General features: G+C 34.0%; 1 protein-coding gene across 3 annotated transcripts; it reads left to right on the top strand.

Moving 5' to 3' along the window:
• The first annotated feature begins 7924 nt into the window (after positions 1-7924).
• LOC131690358 (SPRY domain-containing SOCS box protein 3) lies at positions 7925-13299 on the top strand. 3 transcript variants are annotated; one of them, XM_058976069.1, is made up of 4 exons: positions 7925-8053; positions 8327-8546; positions 11818-12200; positions 12260-13299. In XM_058976069.1, exons 3-4 carry the CDS (start codon positions 11850-11852, stop codon positions 12986-12988), a joined length of 1080 nt encoding a protein of 359 aa, XP_058832052.1. In that variant the 5' UTR covers positions 7925-8053; positions 8327-8546; positions 11818-11849; the 3' UTR covers positions 12989-13299. The 3 variants fall into 3 exon arrangements, with proteins under 3 accessions (XP_058832052.1, XP_058832050.1, XP_058832049.1); XM_058976067.1 differs by lacking the exons at positions 7925-8053; positions 8327-8546 and adding an exon at positions 11409-11544; XM_058976066.1 differs by lacking the exons at positions 7925-8053; positions 8327-8546 and adding an exon at positions 11415-11589.
• Positions 13300-14066: the final 767 nt, after the last annotated feature.

Below are 14066 nucleotides of genomic sequence, written 5' to 3'. Positions count from 1 at the left end.
GAGGAGAGGCTCCTGAATTTTTTTACTACGTAACAGGCCGACGTGGGTACCCGGGTACCCACAAAACTAAAATGCCCGCAACTAAGGTAATATCCAACCGATTTCGATACTTTTGGCCGTTTTGGATTCAGGAACTCATCCACTTTTGGACTAGGCAAAAATGAATCGGGTTACTTCATTCGGTTCCCGGGAATCCGGGTTTCCAGAAGCAGGGTCCAGTGCTGGGGTACTATTTGCGAACTTCAATGGAATACTAGCAATATGGGTATCAAAATTCTTGGAATTGCATCAGTAGGCTGTATCTCGTGGTTTTGGAACCATTTGATTATTTGAGCCCGGAACGGACATTCCGTAGCAGGTTCCCGTGGGGCCGTGAGTGGCCATTCCATTCCAATTCCATTTTTCAAATTGCCATAGGGTCTCGTAACAATAATAAACAGACTTCCGAGACAATTTGAAGAGTTTTGATACTGATATTGCTAGTACATTATTAAAATTTACAAATCATATCCTAGTACTGGAACATTACTCCGGAAAATCCGGATTACCAAACACCAGATTCATTGTTCCGGTTCTACTGTATTGTATAGAATCAAAAAGTGGACGAGTTCTCAAATCCAAAATATCTAAAAGTGTCCAAATCGGTTAAAGAAAGCCATAGTTATGAGCATTTAATTTGTGGGTACCCGGGTACCCTCGTTGGCCTGTTAAAGGTGTTTTTTGTTGGACACATAACTGTTAAGAGGGTCTTCCAATGCAAAGTTTACAACATTTTTTATTTTTGCGTTTTTCATCTGTGAATATGCTCAAGAAAATATTTACTCGAATCAGGTTCGGTCAGCTCGACAACATCAATGAAAGCTGTGATATAATTTACAGACCTTAAAGACATATACAACTTTAAGTCCGTACCGTACGTGATGGAAAGTCTTTTTGCTTAAGTTACATTAGATTCCTTGCATTATATCATATGGTAAAGTTGTTTCCTTTTTGGTTTTCCCACATTTTTCAATAAAAAACTCAAATAATCCTTCTTCTTTCAAGCCCATCCTAGTTGATGGATTTACCATAAAAACCATAAACAACTCTCAGAATATATTTCGTATAGAAATGTGCAGTAACAAAACTATAATTTTCACTGTAACATAGTAATTTTACAATAATTTACAGTAAAGCCTAATGTTATGCCACAATACAAAAACAATTACCTTTATAGTTTTTTGTTGTGTATCTTTGCAGGAACTCGAATCACATACATTGCAGCCACTTGAATCGAGGAAAAGAGAAATTAGAGGAATTCCACGAAGATCCGTCCGAAAATAATTAAAATCCTGACCGACCATCTTAGATTCCTATAAAACTTTACGGCATAGAAGACTAAACATTTTACACAATCAGTAAGTTTATTTTGCCTCAAGAGCAATTTTTCAAAAGGACTTGAACATTTCTACGTGCATTAATTTAAAAAAAATTTTGCTCGATTACTGTATTTTATACAGCAAAACTTTCTGAAAACGATTTATGTACGAAAAAAATATACACTGAAAAAATGTTGTGTCATTTTCCACAATAACAAAAATTTGTGTTAAAAATTTAAATTGTAAAAAAACCATTTTTTCTATTTTTTTTATATTTTGTCAATAAAAACCTCAAGAGAAAAGAAACATTTTCAATGTGATTGTATGATGGAGAACTTATCGGTAAAAAAGTTCTTCTACCAATAACTTTATACATTTTTTTAAATTTCATACTTATTGACATACAAAACTATAATATTATTACAGAATATAATTCTTAGTCTTATTTTAAATAAAAATGTATTTGACAAAAATCTTCCAAAATGCGATAGTTTTCGAGATGTTTGGAATTTTGTTCCAACAAAAACAGTTAATTCGTCTAAATATTCGCCTTTTTAAAAGTTATTCGCATTACGTAAAAGAAACTTTTTCAGTGTATTTGGATCATGGAGAAGCTTTCAATAAAAATAATTTTCTAGCAACAACTTTTGACATATTTTTATAATTCATAGTATTTGCAGTCTAAAATACAATTTTCTTTGATTTAAAATAGCGTTTGGAATCATATTCACAAAGAAATATGTATTTTTGACTGCAAATAGTATGAATAATATGTATGTAAAATATGTAAAAAGTTGTTACTTCTTTATTGAAAGCTTCTCCATGAGCCAAATTACACTAAAAAAGTTTCTTTTACTTCTTTAAAACGATAAATATTAGATATTATAAATTTTAAAAAAGGGCATAATCACACGAATTAACTGTTTTTGTTGGAACAACATTCCAAATATCCCGAAAACTATCGTATTTTGGAAGATTTTTGTTAAATACACTTTGATTTAAAATAAAACTAACAATTATACTCTGCAATGAAATTACAGTTTTGTATGTCAATTCATATGAAATTTAAAAACATGTATAAAGTTATTGTTAGAAAAACTTTTTACCGATAAGTTCTCCATCATACAACCACATTGAAAATATTTCTTTTCTCTTTAGGTTTTCGTTTATATAATATAAAAAATTATAAAAAATGGGTTTTTTGCAATTTAAATTTTTAACACAAATTTTTGTTTTTGTGAAAAATGACACAACATTTTTTTCAGTGTATATTTTTTAGTACATAAATATTCATTCCCTGTAACTCGTTCTCAGAAAATTTTGCAGTATAAATTACAGTAATAGAACAAAAAAATTGAAATTTTTGCACGTAGAAATGTTTACGCCCTTTTGAAATATTGCTCTTGTATGAACATATTGCAATTGTCAGAGAAAATAATGGTGATTCATAAACCGAACTTAACTTCAAAGTTTCGTTCGACACAGACTTTTACAGTAAAAACGCTTTTAATCCACCTAACAGTGTGATGAGATTATTATTACTCTTACTTATTACTCTTATCACGTTCTTCGGATATTATATCGATTAAATATATTTTGAACATGATGCTTCGGTTAAAAAAAAATTGGAACATGATGCTTCGCGATCTTTTGATGACACATACTAAATGGTACAGTGACAGGACTCAGAGAATCGCTCAAATCAGCATAGGACAACATCAGGGCTAGAATTCTCAAAAGCTTAACCAAATCAATGAAAAAGCGGAAAAATGGCCCATGAAACAGATATACAAACGAATTATTGCTGATGCTCTGTTAATAACATATCTAAATTCGTCAATCAATGCATTGTGTAGGAAAAGCTGAATTTTCCTGATGGGCATATATATGTTGTGCTGAGCCAAAAAAAATCGAAATTTTAATCAATTTGAAGTTCATGCTCTCAATAGCGTTTACTCAAATTTCCAAGCCACTGAGAACTAAGAACTGAAATTGCAACACTTGATATCACACAACCTCTGAAGTGCATGCATGCATAGTAGACTGGTTCAATTTTTGACTTTTAGCTCCACCAGGCTCTACTGATTCCTTTTATGGCCCTTAGTAATTTTTCAAATTTTGGTACCGATCGGTTGTGCCTACGGACCCTCCAAAAATTTCAAAGTTTATATGGAAATTAGTATGGAAAATCGGTGAGCATAGAAAATAAATTCTTAAAGAATCACCTCATCAATCAATTCATGAGAACACTGTAAAATACTAATGGTATTCTTCTACTTAGCACATTCGTGTAACATTGTAAGTTTGTGAACATTCGATGAGAAAAGTTATTAACTAAAGAAGCAGTATGACTTGAAAACAAGTTGATTTTATTATTAATCATAGCATCCCTGCTTGAATTGCTCTATCGTTATACAGGTGTAAACTAGACTTATCACCCACCGCTCTCGTATGACAGATACAGTTATTTAAACAGGGTGGCTATGATTAATAATAAAATCCACTTGTTGTGAAGTCATGCTGATTCTTTAGTTAATAACTTTTCCCTGTGAATTTTTACAAACTTACCCCGAATATGTTCAGTAGAAGAATACCTTGAGAAATATATAGTGTTCTGATGAATTGATCGATGAAGTGATTTTTTAAGAATTTATTTTCAATGTTAACCGGTTTTCCACACTAATTTCCATAAAAACTTTGAAATTTTTGGAGGGTCCTTAGACACAAGCGATCGGTACCATAATTTGTACAATCACTAAGGGCCACAAAATGAATCAGTAGAGCCTGGTGGAGCTAAAAGTCAAAAATTGAACCAGTCTAGTGCATAGTTCACTTTACTTCGATATCGATTTTTTCTAAAAGTGACTTTCCAGTAGTATCTTTGATTTGAATTATTATCGCTAATCCTAATGCCAAAGAACAAATAAAAACTTTGGAAACCCGTTAGGGAAAATCATCATCATTCACTGAAATTTTCTTTTTCGCGAAACTTTCCGGTAACCCTCCGTCACTTACGATAGTGCACTGGGTGCACGTTGCTCTGAAGATCTAACGAAATCGTCTTAGAGCACCAGCTGGTCTCATTCTGATCCATTTGCGCGATTTTCGTTGGGGTAAATCCGAAAAGAATTCTAAACACTAAGTTCAATTCCATAATTTTTAGTTCAGTGATTCGAGAGATAGTGCTGACCGCGAGCCATAAAAGAAAAAACTGCGTTGTGGAGCGACGGTCATTGTCCGTTTATTACAAAATAAAACTATTAAAAACTTTCAAATACTTTATAATTTTCACAACCTTACTAGGGAAAGTTGTTCAATAAGCTTTTGTAATATTGTGCAGGAGAAAAGCTGAAAATTTCTGTATTTTCTCAATCTGCAACATATAAACTCTTAAGTAGGATTAGGATACCCTTTTAACATAAACTATCGTACGAATGGGAACAGGTTTGTCAAATTTTGGAAGAATTCGTTATAATAACCCCTTGAAAACTATCAAAAAATTGTTGTAATTCGATGTAATTGATAGCAATATCCTTAAACAATTGGATGTACCTGTGGGACACTTTGAATAATAAATGCAGTCAAGACCCGTTTTTATCAGCACAAAATTTAAAAAACATTTTTTTTTGCATATTTGCATCTTTAAGGTAAGAAAAACATGCTCAAGAAAAGATTTACTTGAATTCAGTCTTGTTCGTCTGCTAGAACCTATCAAACATATTTTCATATGCGACTGACAAAATCGGGGACAGACTCAATCGGGGGCTGAACAAATCGGGTCTTCAATGTATTATAATAGATAGGCAGTATTCGATGAAGTTTCTTGTGGACAAGTGTAGAACGACTTTGTTTCTACTTACTTGGAGTCAGCGACGTAGCCAAAAATTCAGTTTGGTGAAAATCGAAGTTACTATCCAAGTGGCATAATACCGAAACCGTCATCTTTAAAGTATTAAAATTATGGAGAATTAATTTTTCAAAAAATTGTAACAAAGTTCCTGTCTTTAGCGAATTAGTTGAGACTATCATTTAAAAAAATATTCCGGGCATGAATACTACGTGTAGGCAGTATATCGAGTTATAAAATGATATTTATGAATTGATCCTTAATCTATCTTTCTCTAATATTACTTTCTATTGTAAGCTTTACAAACTCAAGCTTTGCATAAAATATAAATTTTATTGAGTATAAACAGTGGAAGAGAATTATCATAAACAGTAAAATCATAATAACTTATTTTAAAGGTAACTACAAATGGCCTAAAGTACTTTGATACCCTAAACACATGGAGTCTTCATGTCTTCAACAAAGTGGTTTGTAATAGCACTCCTCAAAATTTTGCTGAAGACATTAAGTCTCGAATTATTTTTTTATTTTAATTTTGATTATAGAGCTTTAAACCATAGTGTCGATGGCCTCTTTTCGGGTTGAGAAATCTCTTTTGGAAAAATCTCTGATCCTATGTGCATGGTTGGGCATCGAACCCAGCTGAGCTGCGTACAAAACAATCGTTTTACCAACTACGCTATGCGCGTTCTCCAAGAATTAAATTTATTGGAGTGTAAATTCTCCATACATACTTCTTGGGGGATATAACGCCAAAATTATTTTATCAAATGATGTGCTGTTTAATGTTTAAACCTCCAAAATTGGCAGTGATCTTGTCCTTAAATTACTATTTTCGAACATTTATTATAGCTATTCATATAATTGGTAATACAACAAAAATAAAATGCTCATCAAAATCGATCAGGAGCTGCTAGAGTCGAACGGAAAACGCCATTTTTCATAAAAATCCCTTTACTTTCAGAAAGTGTTATACTCGTTATTAACTATATTACGTTTTCATCTCAACTCTACGCATTCCCAAAATAAAATGTGCAGGAAATGTTGAAGGTTGTGCCTTTTTTCGGTGAGCAGTTCTATGTTTCATAGACAATAAATCAATTCCAACTTCGCTACGTATTAAAAAAGGAACGTAATCCATATTACAGTACATCCCTTCAAAAGTGAGCTCAATATGATAAAAAATCTGACAATTATGATTGGTTTCAGAATTCTGAGATGAGTTTCTATTGGAATGTTTTTATGCGGGCATTTGATATTGATGTGATTAGACAACTGTGAGATCAACACCAGTTCATGATCCCATTCCCGCAACTTTTCAAAAGTTCTCATGGTGTTTCAAACGGCAGGTTATCTATATGCTGAATTGATAATTATTCTTGTAATATTGAATGAAGTCAGTCAGCATCAATGAATTTTTCTGTTCATTCCAATTTTTTTATGTTGTTGGGGAGAGGAGGGGTGCTTTAAACTCCAAAGCCTCCTCTTGGCTACGCCATTCCTTAGAGTTATTTATATCGCTTTTCATTTTCCGAGATATGTTTCAGATCGATCCGATGGTTATAAGTTAGAAAATTTGCACTCAGATGGTTCGCGCAAATGAACATTTTTGCACCGATAAGTAATCAACTTCCATCCGGAAAATTTGGAATTGTTCAGTGGTTATTTCCAGTGGTTGTAGATAGAAAAATGAAGTACGAAATTCTTTTTATCGAAATAATATTTGGCTTATTTTAATGGGTTATTACTATACCGCCGCTAGAAGCATAATTGTTCCATGTGTATAGGGATTCCCATAGCACATGGGACAGTTATGCTTCTAGCGGCAGTATATTGAACGAGAAAGAATAATCCACAAACAAAAAGCCATAACTTTTAAAGTGTTCAAAATAGATATTTGATGTCTTCAGTAAAGTTATTCGCAAAAGAGCTACAAATTTGCTGAAGACATCATTTCAATAGTATCACTTCCAAGAAAATGTATGAAAATATCTCACTTTTAGGAGGATTAATCAGCAAAAACACAACACCATACCATGTCCATTACATACACACACATACATTGTTCCAAATCGTCGAGCTGAGTCGATTGGTATATAAGACTCGGAAAAAATCTTGGAAGTTTGAGCGAATTCTATACTTTTCTTTTATAAGAAATGTAAAAAGGGGGGTGGTTATGCATCTTAACATTAAAAAAAATCGGTTTTTTCCCATACATTTTTTTTCTCGAAAACAGTAATATTTAATGTAATTTTACTGTACCATTTTTTGCTTAACAATGAAATTAATTGTTACATGAGATTTTATTGTAAATCTACTGCGTGGAACAGTAATAACTATAATATCCATCGTTTCATGATTGTTTGTAGGGCAAATGCTGTTGTAAATTTCTATCCGGGAAATAACAGTCTATGATCACACTAATTTTATTAAGTCTTGACTTTGTAAATTCATGAGCATCAAAATTGATTGAATTCATTAGGCTGACAAAGTCGGGTAAAAACTGATGAAAATTTCATCTGCGACTGATAAAATCGGGTCTTCACTGTCCTAAAATCGGCAGAATTAAACGGACAAGAAATGGAAAGATTACATATGAATATAACTGTTGTAGTGTAGAAGGTAACAAATCTCGTTTCTCTCGGTCTCTCTCGATGCGCTTCACCGAACATCTGATTGAAAGCTGAAACCAAACATTTTACAGTAGTTGTGTGTTAGCCTCCAAGAGATAAAGAACTGTGTTTTTCCATATATATTTGGTTTGGTTTTATATTTTTGTTCCAAAGCCGAATGCGTTTTTTTCCAATTCAATTCATGTGTTAATTGCGTACGACAATATCTCGAAAAGGTGCTTTTTGTCCTTTGCATTTATTATTCCTAAAATATATAACAGGTATAATTCATTTAGTGCACAATATCAATGAATGTTGGTTCTCATGCAAATTTGTGTAGTGCTCCCTTGATAGTCCCTTTGAGACTCTTCCATCATATTACCATTTTAGTAAATTTCTGTTCTATTTAAGAGATCACTATCCAATCTCGTCACTATTCATATCAATCGCTATTTAGGCGCAATCACACTCATACCTTATTGAGTGACTTTCTTTAATTCACATTTCAGACGCAGACGCGATCCAATTAATGCACCCATGGCATACAAGAAACGTGCAACACATCTAAACATGATGGTGATTGGTGGTAATGAAAACCGTTCGGTCCCATTTTGCACCTGCGAGTATCCAGCCGTGACACGATCACGACACACAGCACGAAAAGTAGAACGCTGTAAGTGTGGCGAGGACACCTCTACGCGGCTCGATTGGACCTGGGAAGAAGAGGAAGTACGTATAGAAAGCAGAATAATAAACGGAACGGAAATTATCTTCCACCCGGTGTACAGTCAGGGAACAGCAGTAGTTCGTGGAATGAAGCCATTGCAGCCTGGAAGACACCATTATTGGGAAATTAAAATACTCAGTACACTAGCGGGAACGGATATAGTTTCTACTTACTTGGAGTCAGCGACGTAGCCAAAAATTCAGTTTGGTGAAAATCGAAGTTACTATCCAAGTGGCATAATACCGAAACCGTCATCTTTAAAGTATTAAAATTATGGAGAATTAATTTTTCAAAAAATTGTAACAAAGTTCCTGTCTTTAGCGAATTAGTTGAGACTATCATTTAAAAAAATATTCCGGGCATGAATACTACGTGTAGGCAGTATATCGAGTTATAAAATGATATTTATGAATTGATCCTTAATCTATCTTTCTCTAATATTACTTTCTATTGTAAGCTTTACAAACTCAAGCTTTGCATAAAATATAAATTTTATTGAGTATAAACAGTGGAAGAGAATTATCATAAACAGTAAAATCATAATAACTTATTTTAAAGGTAACTACAAATGGCCTAAAGTACTTTGATACCCTAAACACATGGAGTCTTCATGTCTTCAACAAAGTGGTTTGTAATAGCACTCCTCAAAATTTTGCTGAAGACATTAAGTCTCGAATTATTTTTTTATTTTAATTTTGATTATAGAGCTTTAAACCATAGTGTCGATGGCCTCTTTTCGGGTTGAGAAATCTCTTTTGGAAAAATCTCTGATCCTATGTGCATGGTTGGGCATCGAACCCAGCTGAGCTGCGTACAAAACAATCGTTTTACCAACTACGCTATGCGCGTTCTCCAAGAATTAAATTTATTGGAGTGTAAATTCTCCATACATACTTCTTGGGGGATATAACGCCAAAATTATTTTATCAAATGATGTGCTGTTTAATGTTTAAACCTCCAAAATTGGCAGTGATCTTGTCCTTAAATTACTATTTTCGAACATTTATTATAGCTATTCATATAATTGGTAATACAACAAAAATAAAATGCTCATCAAAATCGATCAGGAGCTGCTAGAGTCGAACGGAAAACGCCATTTTTCATAAAAATCCCTTTACTTTCAGAAAGTGTTATACTCGTTATTAACTATATTACGTTTTCATCTCAACTCTACGCATTCCCAAAATAAAATGTGCAGGAAATGTTGAAGGTTGTGCCTTTTTTCGGTGAGCAGTTCTATGTTTCATAGACAATAAATCAATTCCAACTTCGCTACGTATTAAAAAAGGAACGTAATCCATATTACAGTACATCCCTTCAAAAGTGAGCTCAATATGATAAAAAATCTGACAATTATGATTGGTTTCAGAATTCTGAGATGAGTTTCTATTGGAATGTTTTTATGCGGGCATTTGATATTGATGTGATTAGACAACTGTGAGATCAACACCAGTTCATGATCCCATTCCCGCAACTTTTCAAAAGTTCTCATGGTGTTTCAAACGGCAGGTTATCTATATGCTGAATTGATAATTATTCTTGTAATATTGAATGAAGTCAGTCAGCATCAATGAATTTTTCTGTTCATTCCAATTTTTTTATGTTGTTGGGGAGAGGAGGGGTGCTTTAAACTCCAAAGCCTCCTCTTGGCTACGCCATTCCTTAGAGTTATTTATATCGCTTTTCATTTTCCGAGATATGTTTCAGATCGATCCGATGGTTATAAGTTAGAAAATTTGCACTCAGATGGTTCGCGCAAATGAACATTTTTGCACCGATAAGTAATCAACTTCCATCCGGAAAATTTGGAATTGTTCAGTGGTTATTTCCAGTGGTTGTAGATAGAAAAATGAAGTACGAAATTCTTTTTATCGAAATAATATTTGGCTTATTTTAATGGGTTATTACTATACCGCCGCTAGAAGCATAATTGTTCCATGTGTATAGGGATTCCCATAGCACATGGGACAGTTATGCTTCTAGCGGCAGTATATTGAACGAGAAAGAATAATCCACAAACAAAAAGCCATAACTTTTAAAGTGTTCAAAATAGATATTTGATGTCTTCAGTAAAGTTATTCGCAAAAGAGCTACAAATTTGCTGAAGACATCATTTCAATAGTATCACTTCCAAGAAAATGTATGAAAATATCTCACTTTTAGGAGGATTAATCAGCAAAAACACAACACCATACCATGTCCATTACATACACACACATACATTGTTCCAAATCGAGTCGATTGGTATATAAGACTCGGAAAAAATCTTGGAAGTTTGAGCGAATTCTATACTTTTCTTTTATAAGAAATGTAAAAAGGGGGGTGGTTATGCATCTTAACATTAAAAAAAATCGGTTTTTTCCCATACATTTTTTTTCTCGAAAACAGTAATATTTAATGTAATTTTACTGTACCATTTTTTGCTTAACAATGAAATTAATTGTTACATGAGATTTTATTGTAAATCTACTGCGTGGAACAGTAATAACTATAATATCCATCGTTTCATGATTGTTTGTAGGGCAAATGCTGTTGTAAATTTCTATCCGGGAAATAACAGTCTATGATCACACTAATTTTATTAAGTCTTGACTTTGTAAATTCATGAGCATCAAAATTGATTGAATTCATTAGGCTGACAAAGTCGGGTAAAAACTGATGAAAATTTCATCTGCGACTGATAAAATCGGGTCTTCACTGTCCTAAAATCGGCAGAATTAAACGGACAAGAAATGGAAAGATTACATATGAATATAACTGTTGTAGTGTAGAAGGTAACAAATCTCGTTTCTCTCGGTCTCTCTCGATGCGCTTCACCGAACATCTGATTGAAAGCTGAAACCAAACATTTTACAGTAGTTGTGTGTTAGCCTCCAAGAGATAAAGAACTGTGTTTTTCCATATATATTTGGTTTGGTTTTATATTTTTGTTCCAAAGCCGAATGCGTTTTTTTCCAATTCAATTCATGTGTTAATTGCGTACGACAATATCTCGAAAAGGTGCTTTTTGTCCTTTGCATTTATTATTCCTAAAATATATAACAGGTATAATTCATTTAGTGCACAATATCAATGAATGTTGGTTCTCATGCAAATTTGTGTAGTGCTCCCTTGATAGTCCCTTTGAGACTCTTCCATCATATTACCATTTTAGTAAATTTCTGTTCTATTTAAGAGATCACTATCCAATCTCGTCACTATTCATATCAATCGCTATTTAGGCGCAATCACACTCATACCTTATTGAGTGACTTTCTTTAATTCACATTTCAGACGCAGACGCATCTGATCCAATTAATGCACCCATGGCATACAAGAAACGTGCAACACATCTAAACATGATGGTGATTGGTGGTAATGAAAACCGTTCGGTCCCATTTTGCACCTGCGAGTATCCAGCCGTGACACGATCACGACACACAGCACGAAAAGTAGAACGCTGTAAGTGTGGCGAGGACACCTCTACGCGGCTCGATTGGACCTGGGAAGAAGAGGAAGTACGTATAGAAAGCAGAATAATAAACGGAACGGAAATTATCTTCCACCCGGTGTACAGTCAGGGAACAGCAGTAGTTCGTGGAATGAAGCCATTGCAGCCTGGAAGACACCATTATTGGGAAATTAAAATACTCAGTACACTAGCGGGAACGGATATAGTTAGTATCATATTGCTGTTCTTGTAAACCTTGTATTTGTAATTATATTTACATTGTAGATGCTTGGAATCGGAACAGAGAATGTAGATCTGCAATCACACTTATTCAAGTTTTCCAGCGTTCTAGGCTTAGATGATCAATCCTGGGGATATTCATATCGAGGCCTTACCCAACACAATGGTCAGCTCAAATATTATGGCAAAAAGTTCAGTCAAGGTAGAATAATTGGTGTTTACGTTGATTTGCACCGCGGCATACTGGAGTTTTATCTCAACCGTCGTTCGCAAGGTCACGCTTACCTGAACATTCCCCGGGACGGTAACGTACTCATATATCCCATGGTTTGCTCCACATCTGCCAAATCATCTCTGAAGTTGATCAACGCGGCTTCGTTTGCCGACAGTCTCGTGTTTAGCTGTATGAAGATAATTTCCAAGTATCCCAAACTTCTAGAACAAGTTAACGCAATTCCTGGTTTGCGACAATTGGCCAACGATTTGTGGTTCCTTCAATTTAAGGAACCGAAAAAGACTGACGACTTCCAACTAAATAATTTACAGTTGGAAGATGAAGCACTGCTGTGTGGATTGAAGAAAAAGAAATACAATGAATTACTTCATCAATCACGCGCCGATGGAATAGACATAACTGAAGATCAAATCTATGAAAATATGATCACGCAAGAGAGCAGTGTAAATCGCAGTAGCAGCAATAGTAGTAGTAGTAGTAGCAGTGAGGACGAAGAACTAGCTTGGATGATTTCAAGAGAGTTTTTCTGCGATCACTGATAACAGTCATTCGCTGAATTTGTACACATCGTTATGATAGCCTAGCACCACGAAACTCAGATCTTTGAAGAGAAAACCTTTATAACAAAGCCAATTCACGTTCTAATATGATTACTATTTTTTCTGTTATAATGTATGTAAGTGCCATATGTAGTTAACTTGGAGCATTTAGCTTTTGTTATAGTAACAAGATGGCAAGGAAAAATCGAATATACGATCGCATTTCTGTCCCATACCTGCACGCACGATTTTCAGGTTCAATAGAAATGATCAAATTCAAGAAATAAAACTATTGGTCTGGAGACAATAAAGTTGTTTTATTGAATTCAAGATAAAAAAAACTTATGGTTTCAAAAAAAGGTTTTTTTGCAGTTTTTTTTTAAATTAACCCTCCGGAAGTCGCGCATATGGCCCACTGAACGAGCAGCCGCTGGTGCCCTACGACGATTTCGCTAGATTTTCAGAGCAGCGTACACTCAGTGCACTAGCGCGACTGCCGGAAGGTTAACTGCCGAAATTGACAATGTAAATAAACATTTTATAGATAGAGAGCTTATACGAATACCTTTCGAACGAGCTATAGATTGTGAAAATCGGACTATTATTGAAAGAGATATTTAACATGCAATAAGGATGAAAGATTTTTATCATTTCCCATAGCTAGAAATACGACCAAAAACATGCAATCTATTATTAACACCGAAACGGCTAATTTTAGGTGAATAGTATCTTCGGAGACCTTAATGGATGCGATATGCCCTTTCTTTTGGTATTTTAGGGTTTCCTGATTAATTTTTGTAAATTTTCTTGGAAGTGGTTGTATCGAGATGATAATAATCCATTTAAAAAAACCAAATATTGTTTCGATAAAACGAATTTCGTATTTCATTTTGCTATCTACAACCGCTAGAATAACCACCGAACAATTTCAAGTTGTCTAGATGGAACTTGATCACTTATCGGTGTAAAAATTTCCATTTGCACGAACCTTCTGACCGCAAATTTTCTAACTTATAACCATCGGATCGATCTGAAACATATCTTGGAAATTGAAAAGCGAAATAAATAACTCCAAACA

Source organism: Topomyia yanbarensis, chromosome 3 (genome assembly GCF_030247195.1).
Source record: "Topomyia yanbarensis strain Yona2022 chromosome 3, ASM3024719v1, whole genome shotgun sequence".
NCBI lineage: Eukaryota > Metazoa > Arthropoda > Insecta > Diptera > Culicidae > Topomyia > Topomyia yanbarensis.
The sequence above is the reverse complement of the archived record's forward strand: the minus strand, read 5'-3'. Positions and strand labels throughout refer to the sequence as shown.

Coding starts and splice junctions, on each gene's coding strand:
- LOC131690358 (XM_058976069.1), top strand. CDS start 11,850: ATGGCATACAAGAAACGTGCAACACATCTAAACATGATGGTGATTGGT. Junction 12,201..12,259: donor CACTAGCGGGAACGGATATA/GTTAGTATCATA, acceptor TTTACATTGTAG/ATGCTTGGAATCGGAACAGA.